The sequence below is a fragment of the Camelus dromedarius genome, chromosome 22, assembly GCF_036321535.1.
Source record: "Camelus dromedarius isolate mCamDro1 chromosome 22, mCamDro1.pat, whole genome shotgun sequence".
In the NCBI taxonomy this organism is placed as follows: domain Eukaryota; kingdom Metazoa; phylum Chordata; class Mammalia; order Artiodactyla; family Camelidae; genus Camelus; species Camelus dromedarius.
In genome coordinates, this window is record NC_087457.1 from 13,062,535 (window position 1) to 13,075,328 (window position 12,794).

The window sequence follows — 12,794 nt, forward strand, 5'->3', positions numbered from 1 at the left end:
TTTGCACATGTGCTACATTGGCTTTTGCTCCCACGCCCAGATTCAGCCCGAAGAGCAGAGCCAAGGGAACCACAGAAGATGAAGCTGGAACCCTGACGACACCTTACGCTCTAATCTGACCCACCCAGTGAAGTCAGAGACAGCCTGGCCCGCCCGGTTACAGGGCTGATCAATTCCATCTCTTGCTCGAGCTACTTTGGTTTGGGATTTTTATTACTTGCCCATAGAAAGTTCTCATTGGCACAGATGTTAAGATTCTCACAACGGAAATGTGAAGTGAAAAAAATATGGTGAAAAATGACACGGCCATTTTGATATCAATAATCTTAAAATAGAAGCATCTTAGAGAAGAAAACTGGAAGAGGGTACATCAAAATGTTAGCTCTGGTTGTGGACTGATTGTTGGATATCTGTGTTCTTTGTTCTTTGAAGTTTTAAAGGTTTTTTTTGTTTGTTTGTTTGTTTTTACCATAATAGGGATAACTTTCACAGTCATTTGTCTCAAGGCAGTTTCCCTGGAAGCACAGGTGGAGTTGGAGTCAGGGATTTGGGAACGTGATTTGCAGAGGCTGTGCCCTGCAAAGAAGTTGGAGAAGCAGGAATGTGATGGGGAGGGGGCCGTGCAAGGACGGGGGCCCGAGGTCAAGTCTAACTTTGACCTGATTAGGGGGTGGATCCTGGAGTGCAGATTGAACCACACAGATTCCCCCGAGTGAAGAGGGCTGGCTCTTCGCAGGACACAATCAGGCAGTCATTGGCTGCCCCGGCTAGTGGGCTGTAACCTCAAACTTTAGAAGCCAACTCCTTCTGCCCTTGACATCTACCTTCTGCATCTGCGGCTCGGCCTCCACTGAAACAGTTCACAGTTGTAGAAGTGCTTGCTTCTAGATCACTGAGAAAAACAGGACTGACCAAGTTGCAAATTACTTTGTTTCTAACCATTGGACTCTTTATTAACATAACTGCAGGAGAAAACAGCGTTTTCTTTCTATTCCTTTGAACATCTGGAGGCCTGAGCAAAATGAAAGCAATAGTTCTTTAAACATTATCCCTCGACTCACACCGCTGCTGGGTCTGAGGTTCTCTCTGCTGCAGAAGTCCTGCCATGGCTCGTTGCCTGCCCGCGGTTCTCCATCTTCTAGGGGGCTGACCTGTTATTCTGATACGGTGACTAGAGAAGGCAGTGAGTTAAGGAGAAGCACCTGGGAATTCCTTCCTCTGCTCTCCCCCAACCCCTTCTCTCAGAGGATGCTCCCTAAGTGCCTTGGAATATTCCCACAGCCCTGAGGATGGCCACCACGGAGACTGCGTGGTGGGGTTCTGTTGCTCCGGTAACCGGTTGTCCGGAGCCTCTGCGTTGGAGCCGCCAAGGTTCTGGGAAGAGGCAGGCCTGTCTGGTCCAGACTTGGAGGAAGGCTGCCGGGCAGAAGAGCTCAGGAGCGGAGGCATAGTCTTGGCTTCACTCTCGCTCAGCGATGCCCAGTCTGTCCGTGTTCACGGATGTGCCTCTAGCCCAGAAGCTGGAAGGCAGCTTGCTGAAGACCTACAAACAAGATGATCACCCTAACAAGATGTTCCTGGCCTACAGCGGTAGATGCGTGCGTGGTAGTTTAGTAGTGTGCGATGTAGTATACCGTAATTACCTCTAGGAGGGCAGAGTTCCACCGCGGCAGAGGAGTCCGGAGGTAGTCGGGAGCCTCCGCAGGCAGAGATCTGTCCTTGTTAACAGAATCGCCCAGTGGGAAAAAGAGCAGAAAATGTCCCGGGTCATTCTGTGTCCTCTGCCCTTCTCTCGGGGCTTCAGGGGTTTGGTAAGAGCTGTATCCTCCCGCAGCCCTACACGCAGGACAGCAGGGACACTGCGCTTTCTTCAGCCTCTTCATTCTACCCGCCTCCCCCTCCTGCGCCTGAACATAGATTAGTTCCTGAAACGGACACTTTCAGTGTGCAGCCAGCCCTTGCCGCCGAGCAAGTCAGGGTCACCTTTGTTTGGTTTCATGCATCTATAACTCTCGCGTTGTCTTTTTTTTTTAATTTTAATTTTTTATTGAAATATAGTTGATTTACAATGTTGTGTTAATTTCAGGTGTACAGCAAAATGATTCAGTTACACATACACACACGTATATATTCTTTTTCAGATTCTTGTCCATTATAAGTGATTACAAGATATTGAATATTGTTCCCTGCACTGTATAGTAGGTCCTTGTTGCTCGTCTGTTTTATATGTAGTAGTGTGCATGTGTTAATCCCAAACTCCTAATTTATCCCTCCTTCCTTTTCCATTTGGTAACTGTAGTTTGTTTTCTATGTCCATGAGTCCTTCTGGTTTGTAAATAAGTACATTTGTATCTTTTTTTTTTTTTCAGATTCCACATATAAGTGATAACATATGATATTGTCTTTCTCTGTCTGACTTACTTCACTTAGTATAATAATCTCTAGGTCCATCCATGTTGCTGCAAATGGCATTATTTCATTCTTTTTTATGGCTAAGTAGTATTCCATTATATATATATCACATCTTCTTTATCCACTTATCTGTCAACGGACATTCAGGTTGTTTTCATGTCATGGCTATTGTAAATAGCGCTGCTATGAACATTGGGGTGCATGTATATTTTTGAATTACAGTGTTCATCTTTTCTAGATATCTGCCCAGGGGTGGAATTGCTGGATCATATGGGAACTCTATTTTTAATTAAAAAAATTTTTTTTTAATTTTTTAATTATTTTTTTTTATTTTTGGGAGAGGAGGTAATTAGGTTTATTTATTTTTAGAGGAGGTGCTGGGGATCGAAACCAGGACCTTGTGTGTGCTAAGCATGCGCTCTACCACTTGAGCTATACCCTCCCCATCCCCACTATTTTTAATTTTTTAAAGCACCTCCATACTGTTCTCCATATTGGCTGCACCGGTCTACATTCCCACCAACAGTGTAGGAGGGCTCCTTTTTCTGCACACCCTCTTCAGCGTTTATTGTTTGTGGACTTTTAAATGATGGCCATTCTGACTGGTGTGTGATGATAACTCGTTGTAATTTTGATTTGCATTTCTCTAATAATTAGCAATATTGAACATCTTTTCATGCACCTGTTGGCCACCTGGATGTCAGTCATTTTTGTCCTTTAAAATGGCAGAGGTTTCTGTTGTCTGTTTAAAAAAGGCAAAAATTATACACATTCGCTAACAACACATTCTTTTCATAAAGAGGGGAATAGAAAAGGAAAGTTGCGTTTTCCTAGGCAACTTTCCAAAGCTCTTAGAGAGCCAGGACAGGTGAATTTTTTGGTGGGCTGTCTGCAGAGCCCAAACTCAGAGGCACCAAGGCCTGGCGCCCAAAGTTCCCTCTGCTCTTCCCCTGACAGTCTGCATGACCAAGGAAGGCCAACCCTGGGTGTCCTCCATGGTGCGCAATATCCGACTGCAGATCGCACAGGATCCCTCCCTGAACTATGAGTACATGCCAGTGATGGGCATGAATTCATTCATCCAGGCCTCCTTGAGTCTTCTCTTTGGAAAGAACAGCCAAGTCATTATGGAGAACAGGGTGAGAAGCAGGGCTCTTCCTTCACTCACAGAGACACAAGGAGCGGAGATCAGAGATTGCACAATTTTAAATCTGAAAGAGACTTCGGAGGGCCCCCTCGAGGGTCAGAGAGTCCCGAGTGTAGTCATGGAAGGGCAGAGCCAGGATCGGAGCCCAAAGCCGGGGCTCTCCTCACCAGCCCACACCGCTGATGCGCGGGCTCTTTCGAGAAGGGAATGATCTGAGTCTGAAGTGGTGCTAGCATCGCCATTACCCTTTTAAAAATGGTTTTATGTTCTTTTCATGATTGAGCATGAAAAGAGGGTTATTATTTTGTGACACATGAAAATTACACGAAATTCAAATTTCAGTGTCCAGAAAATGTTATTGGAACTGATTAGTTTGTCTTGCCAAGAGCTGCTTTCTCTTATAAAGGCAGAATTGAGTAGTTATATGGCCCAAAAGCCTGAAATATTTACTTTTTGGCCCTTTGCAGACAAAGGCTGCCCACGATTGCTATGGACGTGAACACCACAAGGGTGGGGGTCTTTGTTTTGTTCCCTGGTATATCCCAAGTGCCTACTACAGTGTCTGGCACATAGTAGGTGCTCAGTAAACCTGGTTAAATGAGTGGGTGGAGGGAGATGTATGTATTGGAGCATGTGGCTTTGACCTCCTGGAGAAAGTGGTACCCCTTCCCAAGCGTTGTCTGGGAAATGTCACCACCTGGGGGAATTGGGGTCCCCATCACTCTTCTACTATTCCTGCTTAATTTTTGCTGGCAGGTAGGGGGTGTGCACACTGTGGGTGACAGTGGTGCTTTCCAACTTGGAGCCCAGTTTCTCAAAACCTGGTGTCGGGATTCTCAAATAGTTTACATCATTTCTTCTCAAAAAGGTGAGTGATGGGCAGGTGAGGGTGACAGCAGGTCCCCATTGCCCTGTTCCCGAGTCCCACCCCATGTGCAGTCTTCACTGTTATCCTCCTCACTCTCTGTCATGAGAAAAATGATGGGTGGGCCAAAGCATGCTTTTCCTTTTCCTGTTATTTTCCTACCTTTGGCCACCGACCCCCAGGCCCGTTCTCTGATGTAGCAGCTAATAGGGAGCTGTGTTCCCACAGAATCGTATGGACTCATCTTCCAGGACTTGGGTTTTTCAGTTTATGAATACTCCTTCTGGGACTCCACGAAACTGTGCTTGGACCCCAGCATGCTCCTGGATGTGGTAGAGGTAGAGGTGCCCCGCTCAGAAACGTCTCCCCAGGCTTGATTTACACTTAATTTTCCTTTCCTTCCCTCCACCCCACTAATCATCCAAGGCCTTTTCGAGGCTTCGATTCCAAGCCCTTTAGTAGGAACCAACACGGAGGACCACGTCTCCTCCCAGTTTCGCGGGGCCACCACCACCTGGCAGGTGCTGTGCCTGACGGGACAGTCTCTACCTGCAGCAGGCCCCGCGCGGCTGTGTCTTTGTGATGGGGAACGTCACCAACTGCAAGCTGTCACAGAGTCAGTGGATAAAGTTGATGTCCACGATGAAGGTGCGCCTGCCCTCCCGCCTGACTCTCCCGTCTCTCACCGCACCCCCGTCTCCTCCATCAGTCCCTTGTCTCACTTTCTTTTCTCCTACAGAGCAAGCGGATATTTCCATTTTTTGACATTCCCTGTCAAGGTTTATCCACTGGTGATCTGGAAGAAGAGACTAGATTCTTAAAATACTTTGTGTCTCGAGGCTTTGAGTTCTTCTGCAGCCAGTCTCTGTCCAAAATTTTTGGCATTTACGGTATGGTGTGGGCAGGAGAAGGGAGGGCCTGGTGCTGAATTGGTGCCATGCCAGGGGCCCAAGCGATGTGCTTGACACGTCCTACCTGCCGGAGAGAGCCCAGGCTTCCAGAGGGGGCGTGGTGGAGGCAGAAGGGAGGGGCACTGAGCCCCAAGTCAGGTTCTGTGGTACAGTCTCAACTCAGCTACTAAAACTGACTCCAGTTTAGACATCTCATCCCCTACCTTAGGCAACGCTGTTTCCTCTAAGATGAGGGGGTGGGACTTAGTGATCTTTCAAGTCTTTCCCACCTTTAAGACTCTTACATGTGGCTACTACTTTTTTCTGGAAGAAGAGCCTCTGGCAACTTCCTGGGGCCTGGCTACCAGCTTGGCCGGGCTGGGCTGGGCTGAGGGCCCTGTAGCCCAGCTCTGTCTCCTGCCAGACTGGAGGCAGAGACCTAGGGGAAGGCCTTGGCAATGGTGGGGACGGCTGAGACAGGCTGTCCGTCCCAATGCCGCAGATGAAGGAGTCGGGATCCTTGTCGTGGTGGCCCTCAGCAACGAGCTCCTGCTGTGCGTCCTCTCCCAGCTGATGAACTACGCCCGGGCCCTGTGGCTGAGCCCTCCTTCCATGGGTGCTCGCATTATCACCTCCATCCTCTGTAACCCTGCTCTGCAGGGAGAATGGTAAGGGTGAGGGGTGAGCACAGGACGGGGGAAGGGCAGAGCCTCTGGATACCACAGACCTGCTGATCCGCAGGATGCAGTGGGTGCATCTCCTGCGCATGCTGCCTCTTTGTTACTGAGGAGCCAATGTACCAATGTCAGTGTCTAAACTGAGAGTGCCCAACCTTGAGGGAGTAGGTAATAGGACCTTATTTTTGGACACAGGACAAATTATTATTGAATTATTGGAACTCCTCAAGATTGCAGGTGGAGATGAAGAAGTATCAAAGGCTTGCTACTCTGGCAAAGTCTGCTTAACAGTCTGCTTTGCTTGCTTACATTACTATGGGCTGGAACCCCTCCCATTTATAACCATCCCAGATGCCCTGGCTCCACGAGTGTGACCTCAGGTGCTCTGGTTGGGGGCTTTTGAATGGAAAAGAGTGGAAAGGCAATGAGGAGGTTGAGAGCATGGGGCGATCTCACACTTTAATTTTTTGCTGCCTTTCCCTTGGCAGGAAGCAGAGTCTGGAAGGGGTTGTGGATAACATCATGCTCATCAAGGAAAAGGTGAAGGAGAAGCTCCGGCTCCTGGGAACCCCTGGCTCCTGGGATCACATCACTGAGCAGAAGGGGCCCCACAGCTATCTTGGACTCAGCTGTAAGTGTCTAGGAGGGGGAAGCTCCCCTCTTCCTGACCTTGAATTTGGGCTTGTATCTGAGCATAAAGTTCATGGACTAGATGCCAGTCCATAGCTTTACCCTACACCTTGATTCTTTCCTGAGGAAAGTGGAACTGCTTTAAAGACTCTTCTGGATCCCCAGAAATGCTGACACTCCCTATCTTCCGTAACCTGCCCTGGGCTAGAGAGGAGCTAGAGGTGGCCACCGCAGGATCTGAGACCCTGTGGTTATCACCAGCCCAACAGGTGGAATACCTGGTCAAGAAAAGGCATATCTACATCCCCAGGAATGGGAGGATCAATTTCACCTGTATCAATGCCTGTAACATAGATTACATCACTCAGAGCATCAATGAGGCTGTCCTCTTCACAAAGGACTCTGAGAAGTAACTTCCAAAAGTAAATGACTCCTGATGGGAATAAAAGATTCAGTCTTTGCAAAAATCCTGTGCTGATTGTTCATTGTTACAACTCATTTCTCTGCAAAGCACTCTTTGTTTATGGAGCACTGATCTGGCCTCAGCAAAGAAGGGGAAAAAGAGACCCAGAAAAGAAGGGGATGTCTCATATTTGTTGAGTACCTGCCATGTTAAGGCCCTAATCCAGTGTCTTAGTCCATTTGGGCCGCTATAACAAAATATCATAAACGGGTGGCTTATAAGCAACAGAAATTTATTTCTTAGAATCCTGGAAGCTGGAAAGTCCATGATAAGTTGCCAACAGATTCAGTGTCTGGTGAAAGGCCCACCTGCTGGTTGATAAACAGCACCTTCTGGCTGTAACCTCACATGGTGTCAGGAGTGAGGAGTCTCTTTCATAAAGCCACTAATCCCATGCACGGGGGGTCCACCTTCATGACCTAACCACAGCCAAATACCGTCACATCAGGGATTAGGTTTCAGCACAGGAATTTTGAGAGGACACAAACATTCAGACCATAGCATCTGGGCATCAGAAGGTGTGCAAAAAAAGAAAAAAAAAAAACCCCAAAACAAAATGAAAACAAAAAACCAGGAACAGTATAGATCCTCTTCTCCAGAGGTTTTCAGTCGTGTTGGAAGATAACCTTAGTCACTGAAACAGAAGTGCCATTTCAAAGCTGAATGTAATAAAAAGTCACAATAGGTTGTCTAGACAGTAAATATGCCAGGAATTTAGAAAAGGAACACTTCGAGTGGGCCAGAATAGCTGGGGAAGATCTCATGCGGAGGCAGGACTTGGTTTGGCTTTTGATGCATGGCTAGGATCGGGATAATAGGTGAAGGGGAGCTGGAAGGATATCCCAGGGTTGAGAACCACCTGAGCAAGGGTCCCTGGCATATTAATAAGGAATGAATACTTACTAGGTATCTGCTAATACATGGAACTCTGCAAACCCCCAGGATACTAAAAGGTATAAGACACAGTGGCTGCTCTTATGGTGCCCTCCACTCTGGCTGGGGAAATACAACTCACATGGTAAAAAAAAAAAAAAAAGGGAGTTAATCATAAAAGGTGACATGTAATAAGTGCTAAGTGAGTTTCAGGAAAAGGTTAACTCAAGAGGACTTAGTTGCCCAAACTGTAGGTTCCGAAGGTCTTCAGGACTGGCCCCTGAAGTGGGGTCTTCAGTTGAGGAAATTGTCAGTGAACCCATCTGGCTCTTCGAAGGAGTCCAAACTGTAACAATAACCATTACTATTATAGCTAATGACTGTGGGATGCTGTCTCAAGCTGTCTTGTTCTAAGCACTTATTTAGTACTCATAACAATTCAAAGAGGTAGGTGGTTATTATTACTATTGTTGTTGTTGTTGTTGTTATCATTATCAGCAGCAGCAGCATCACCATCATCACCCTCTTTTACTGTCTGGGCGAGCATCAGTAACCTGCCCCGCCCAGGTCGCACAGCTAGGAAGGTCTGCAAGAGTCCATATGCTTGGTGCTTTGACCCCTGCAGCGGATGCTGCCTTTCCCCACGCAGGCTGCTTCCATCAACCCATCATTCTTGCCCCTCAAGGGCTCTTGCCTCTAACCCCGAGCTGGTAATAAGCACCCAGAACGGGGCCCAGAAGGAGGCTGCTCAGGTCTGAGAGGAGCCTCCAGGGTCCGCACGCGCGGAGCCAACTCGACCTCTGGCGCCTCGCGGAGAAGCAAGAGTTGGAGACCCACGTCGGCTCGGAGCAGATTCCGTCCTCTGCGCTCTGCGCGGGGAAGGCGGGATGAGGGGGACTTGCCCACCGCAGGGCTGGTGCGGACAAGGAGATGAAGGCACAGGTAGGAGCAGGGGACTGTTCTACAGGCTTTCTTAGGACGGGGAAAGCGCTGTGCCAGGACGTGGGCTCCACCAGCGAGAGCAGCCGCCGGCCGGCAAGGCTGCAGGGAGGCCAGGTTCCAGGCCCCGGCTCGGGCGGTTCTGCACCGACACGGCGGCTCGGTCTTTCCTGGAGCGGGGCAGGCTCCTCCCGGGCATCACTGATGGCGACGGGGACCTGGCTGGCCCAGGCTTCCTCAGGTACCTGATATGTGCATGTTCGGGAGGAGCGCGCCGAGGAGGACGTATTCCAAAGTGCAGACACCGCCGCCCCTCGACCTGCGGTCGGGGATCTTGTTGGTGCCCGGGGACCCCGAGGTTTTCCCCGCCTGGGCGCGCGGGGCTTCCAGGGGGTTCCAGGGGATCATGGAGACGCGTACCCACGCGTGCGGGCGCAGCACACCAGTTGTGGGTGCGCCCACTGAGCTTTCCCAGAGTTTCTGGGCTGCCTTTCCCCTCTTTTTCATCGGCTGTGAGACCCAGCAAGACCTAGTAGTAAAAGAAAATCGGGGAGAGGGGCCCGATTTTCACTGCTCTGCAAGTGGCTGCAGACGCATCAGGAAACTCCGTTCTCCGCAGGCAGGGATGGCCCCAGGCTCGGCCCCAAATCCCGGGTGTGTGTGCGTTGAGGGGGACCAGGGTCCGGAGGACGCCCCACCTTGGGCTGAGGAAAGCCGACGATGTATTCTGTGGTGGGGCAAGCGCGCAGCCTCCCGGACAGAGCGGACCTAGGAGACCCGGGCGGTACCCGCGGCCGAGCATCCGACCGCGGGCGGGGGTTTTCAAGGGGCCAACGACAAGCCTGAGGGTAGGTGGGAGCCCAGGGGTGGGAGAAAGGCATTCTCTACCTAGGAATCGGCCTGGGACCCTGGGCAAAAAGACTGGAAGGCTGACCCGCGGTGGGATGGGGGTAGGGCATGGAGGATGGACCCCGAACTGCTCCTGAGCGCCCCCAGCAGGCCTCCTCTTTCTTCGCTCTAGGTTCCCTTTCTGCGGCAGCCAGATCTGTGCGCTCGCCTACTCCCCTCCCGTGGACACACAATACCTGACCCCGTGATTCAGGTTTAAGCTCCACTCTCCCCCTTGTTCTCTCCCACACTCCAGCCACAGCAGCCTTCTTCCAGTTCCTCCAGTATAAACAGGGCTTCCTGTCTCAGGGCCTTTGCACAGTCTCTCCTGCCAGTAACGCCTTCTCTGCTTTTTGCAAGGTCAGGTATTTTTCATTGAGTGGGGCCCAGCTCTCAGCTTACAGGTCTCCCCCTGAAAGGCTTTTATGTAACCATCCTGCAAAGTAAGATCGTTCCTCCCCTCCAAATATATTTTTGTTTCCTTTATACTTCTTACCACACTTTGTATTTATTTTGTTTAATTCTCGGTGCCAGTTTAATGTAAAATAGCACAAGGGTCGAATCTGTCTTGTTGAATCTGTGACTGGCACATAGAAGGTTCTCAAATATTTGTGATAGCTCTTTTATTAATTAATTGGCTCCTTGCTCCATAGAACATGAACCAGATATGCCACCTCGGATAGGGCAATTCTGCAGAAATCTGGGCTATTTGCAGCAGCCTCAATCTGTCAAAGTATAGAGTTGGCCCCTGAGTGTGGTCTTCATTTCCTGAATTCTCCCTTGCAGACAAAGTCAGTACCTCTTTGGGGCAGTATTCCTGGGCCCTCACACGAGGCTTTATGGTGTCAACGGGAAAAAATGGATGGCTACCAAGAAGAACTTGAGCTATGAGACAGGAAGTAGAAAGAACTCAGGGAGAGTGGTGTTGAAAATGTGACTGGGATTAAGATGGAAAGAGTTCTGGAGGTGGGTTGCACGAGGATGTGAATACATTTAACAGGACTGAACTGTACAACTTAAAATATGTAAATTTCATATTATGTGTGTTTCATCAATATTGAAAAAAAAAAAAAAAGGTACTAGCCAACAACACATCCTCCGTGAGAACTTTTAGGGGTCTACCCTTCCAGACCCTGAGCAGCTAACCACTCCTTCCTACCAGGAAGTGCAGTGCTGAATTTGGGCTTAGGATCTGTTTAATCAATGGTGAGTTGGTGTTGGAGAAATCATTGATGTGGTGCTGGGAGTGGAATTCACAGAAAGCTATGGGAAATTGGCAGGTTTTGATGGAGGAGGGGTTGAAGTGGAGGAGGCAGGCGCTGTGGAGGAGAGGGCTTTTCCTGAGAGTCTCATGGGCACAGAGGGAGGGAAACTCAAGTCCACTCTAAATGTGAATCTGCAAAGCTCACACACATCCGCTCTCTCCTGTTTCCTGAGTTTTGAGACAGTAGGTGGTGCTGTTTAGCAAACTTGGGAGCCGGGAAGACGAAACCTGAATTTTTAACTTGAGATGTAGCACATCTACCCTGGTAATTCCCCCTCCTTCCATCTGCCAGAGCAGAGGAGGGTATGGGAGATCAGAATCTTCTTCCTCTTTGACCTCTAAAGAACTCCTTGGCTGGCCCTGCGGAGGAGGAGGCTGAGATCTGTTCTCATCTGTTTTCTCACATGTGTTGGTATCCGAAATGTTTTTGGAATGCTGTTCAGGTGAAGTCCTGGGTAGTGGCCACCTGCAGCTTGTCTGGGAGGGGTAAGGAAATTAGCAGGCATTCCCACACACCCTCCATCCCCCAGACTGACTCACCCTCTTCCCGGTTCAGGGTGGCTTCGAAGGCTTTGCCTGTGCCCTCTGGTTCTAGGAGTCCCCGTTTCCATAGAAAGCTAAACTGCTCTGAGAAGTCTGGGACTCCACAGTAAAACAGAGCAAATACTTGAAAAACCACCTCCTTAGACATATTTTTAAATTTCAGGAGTTCCTCCAGTGAGTGTGCATTCCAGAAAGCGTGGACTGCGTGGTCAACTGCGGAGGTTTCTGCGTTGGTTAGAGCATTGGATTAGGTAGGAGGTCTCCTTCTGTCCTAGGAATCCAGATTTGATTGTTTCACTGGGCTTTGTCCCCAACAATGACAGGATTCTGGGGAATGAAAACAACACTGGTTTGACAGCTTCAGCAAGTTTTTAAAAGCCCAACAGGCCAAAGCCCAGCGTGCCTCTGGGGCTCCATGGCACGCCGCTCACTCTTAGCACACTTTCATGCCCCTACCCTCGTTTTCCCTCTGCCTCACCTTTCCTGTGTTCTAATTATGTTGTTTATCTTCGCTTATGTGGTTTTGAAAGCAGCCTTAAATCTTTTTTGAAACAGGGCAGGACACAAATAAATAGAAAGAAAAATATGGTTCTAGAAGGTTAGATGTTCTGATATTGGCTGAACTTTGTGCTAATATAAGAAAATGACTCCGTCTCTTAGTCACCATAACATCCAGGATCTTTCGCGACTGACGGCAGAGAAAGGATCTCCTGTGGAAAAAGGAGGCAGAACCCAACAGCCTTGACTCTGACCCCCTTACTCCCTTACTGGATGAAAACTGAAATGATGAGAGAAAACAGGTGAAGTACTGTCCCACGCCACAACCTGGGTGAACCTGGAAAACATTAGGCTAAGTGAAAGGAGTTGGATACAAAAGGCCGCACATTGTATGAGTCCATTTGTAAGAAATGTCAAACTAGGCAAATCCATAGAGACAGAGAGCAGATTAGTGGTTGCCAGGGGATGGACGAGGAGGAACTGGCATTGGTTGCTAAGAGGTATGGGGTTTCTTTTTCAGGTGATGATAATGTTCAGGTGATGATAATGTTAAATAATGGTGGTGGCTGCCCAACATAGTGAAAATACTAAAACCCACCAAGTTACACACTTCAAATGGTGAATTTTATGTTATGTGAATTATATTTCAATAAAATAAATAAAAGAGGCTTGAGATTTAAAAAAAGAAGAAACTGAGGTGAATGA

At 48.8% G+C, this 12,794-nt stretch overlaps 1 protein-coding gene across 1 annotated transcript; it reads left to right on the forward strand.

Annotated features, from left to right (window-relative positions):
- Nucleotides 1-1,475: 1,475 nt before the first annotated feature.
- Nucleotides 1,476-7,034, forward strand: GOT1L1 (glutamic-oxaloacetic transaminase 1 like 1). The gene is made up of 9 exons (XM_010981124.3): nucleotides 1,476-1,590; nucleotides 3,370-3,551; nucleotides 4,316-4,427; nucleotides 4,653-4,762; nucleotides 4,980-5,072; nucleotides 5,164-5,314; nucleotides 5,817-5,982; nucleotides 6,480-6,622; nucleotides 6,883-7,034. The coding sequence occupies exons 1-9, from the start codon at nucleotides 1,476-1,478 to the stop codon at nucleotides 7,032-7,034; spliced, it is 1,224 nt and encodes a 407-aa protein (XP_010979426.2).
- The last annotated feature ends 5,760 nt before the right edge of the window (nucleotides 7,035-12,794 follow it).

Excerpts from the sequence above, each read along its gene's own strand:
- GOT1L1 (XM_010981124.3), top strand. The coding sequence starts at position 1,476 with ATGCCCAGTCTGTCCGTGTTCACGGATGTGCCTCTAGCCCAGAAGCTG. Across the intron at positions 4,428-4,652 it reads CATCATTTCTTCTCAAAAAG|AATCGTATGGACTCATCTTC; the intron begins GTGAGTGATGGG and ends GTGTTCCCACAG. Across the intron at positions 6,623-6,882 it reads CAGCTATCTTGGACTCAGCT|CCCAACAGGTGGAATACCTG; the intron begins GTAAGTGTCTAG and ends GGTTATCACCAG.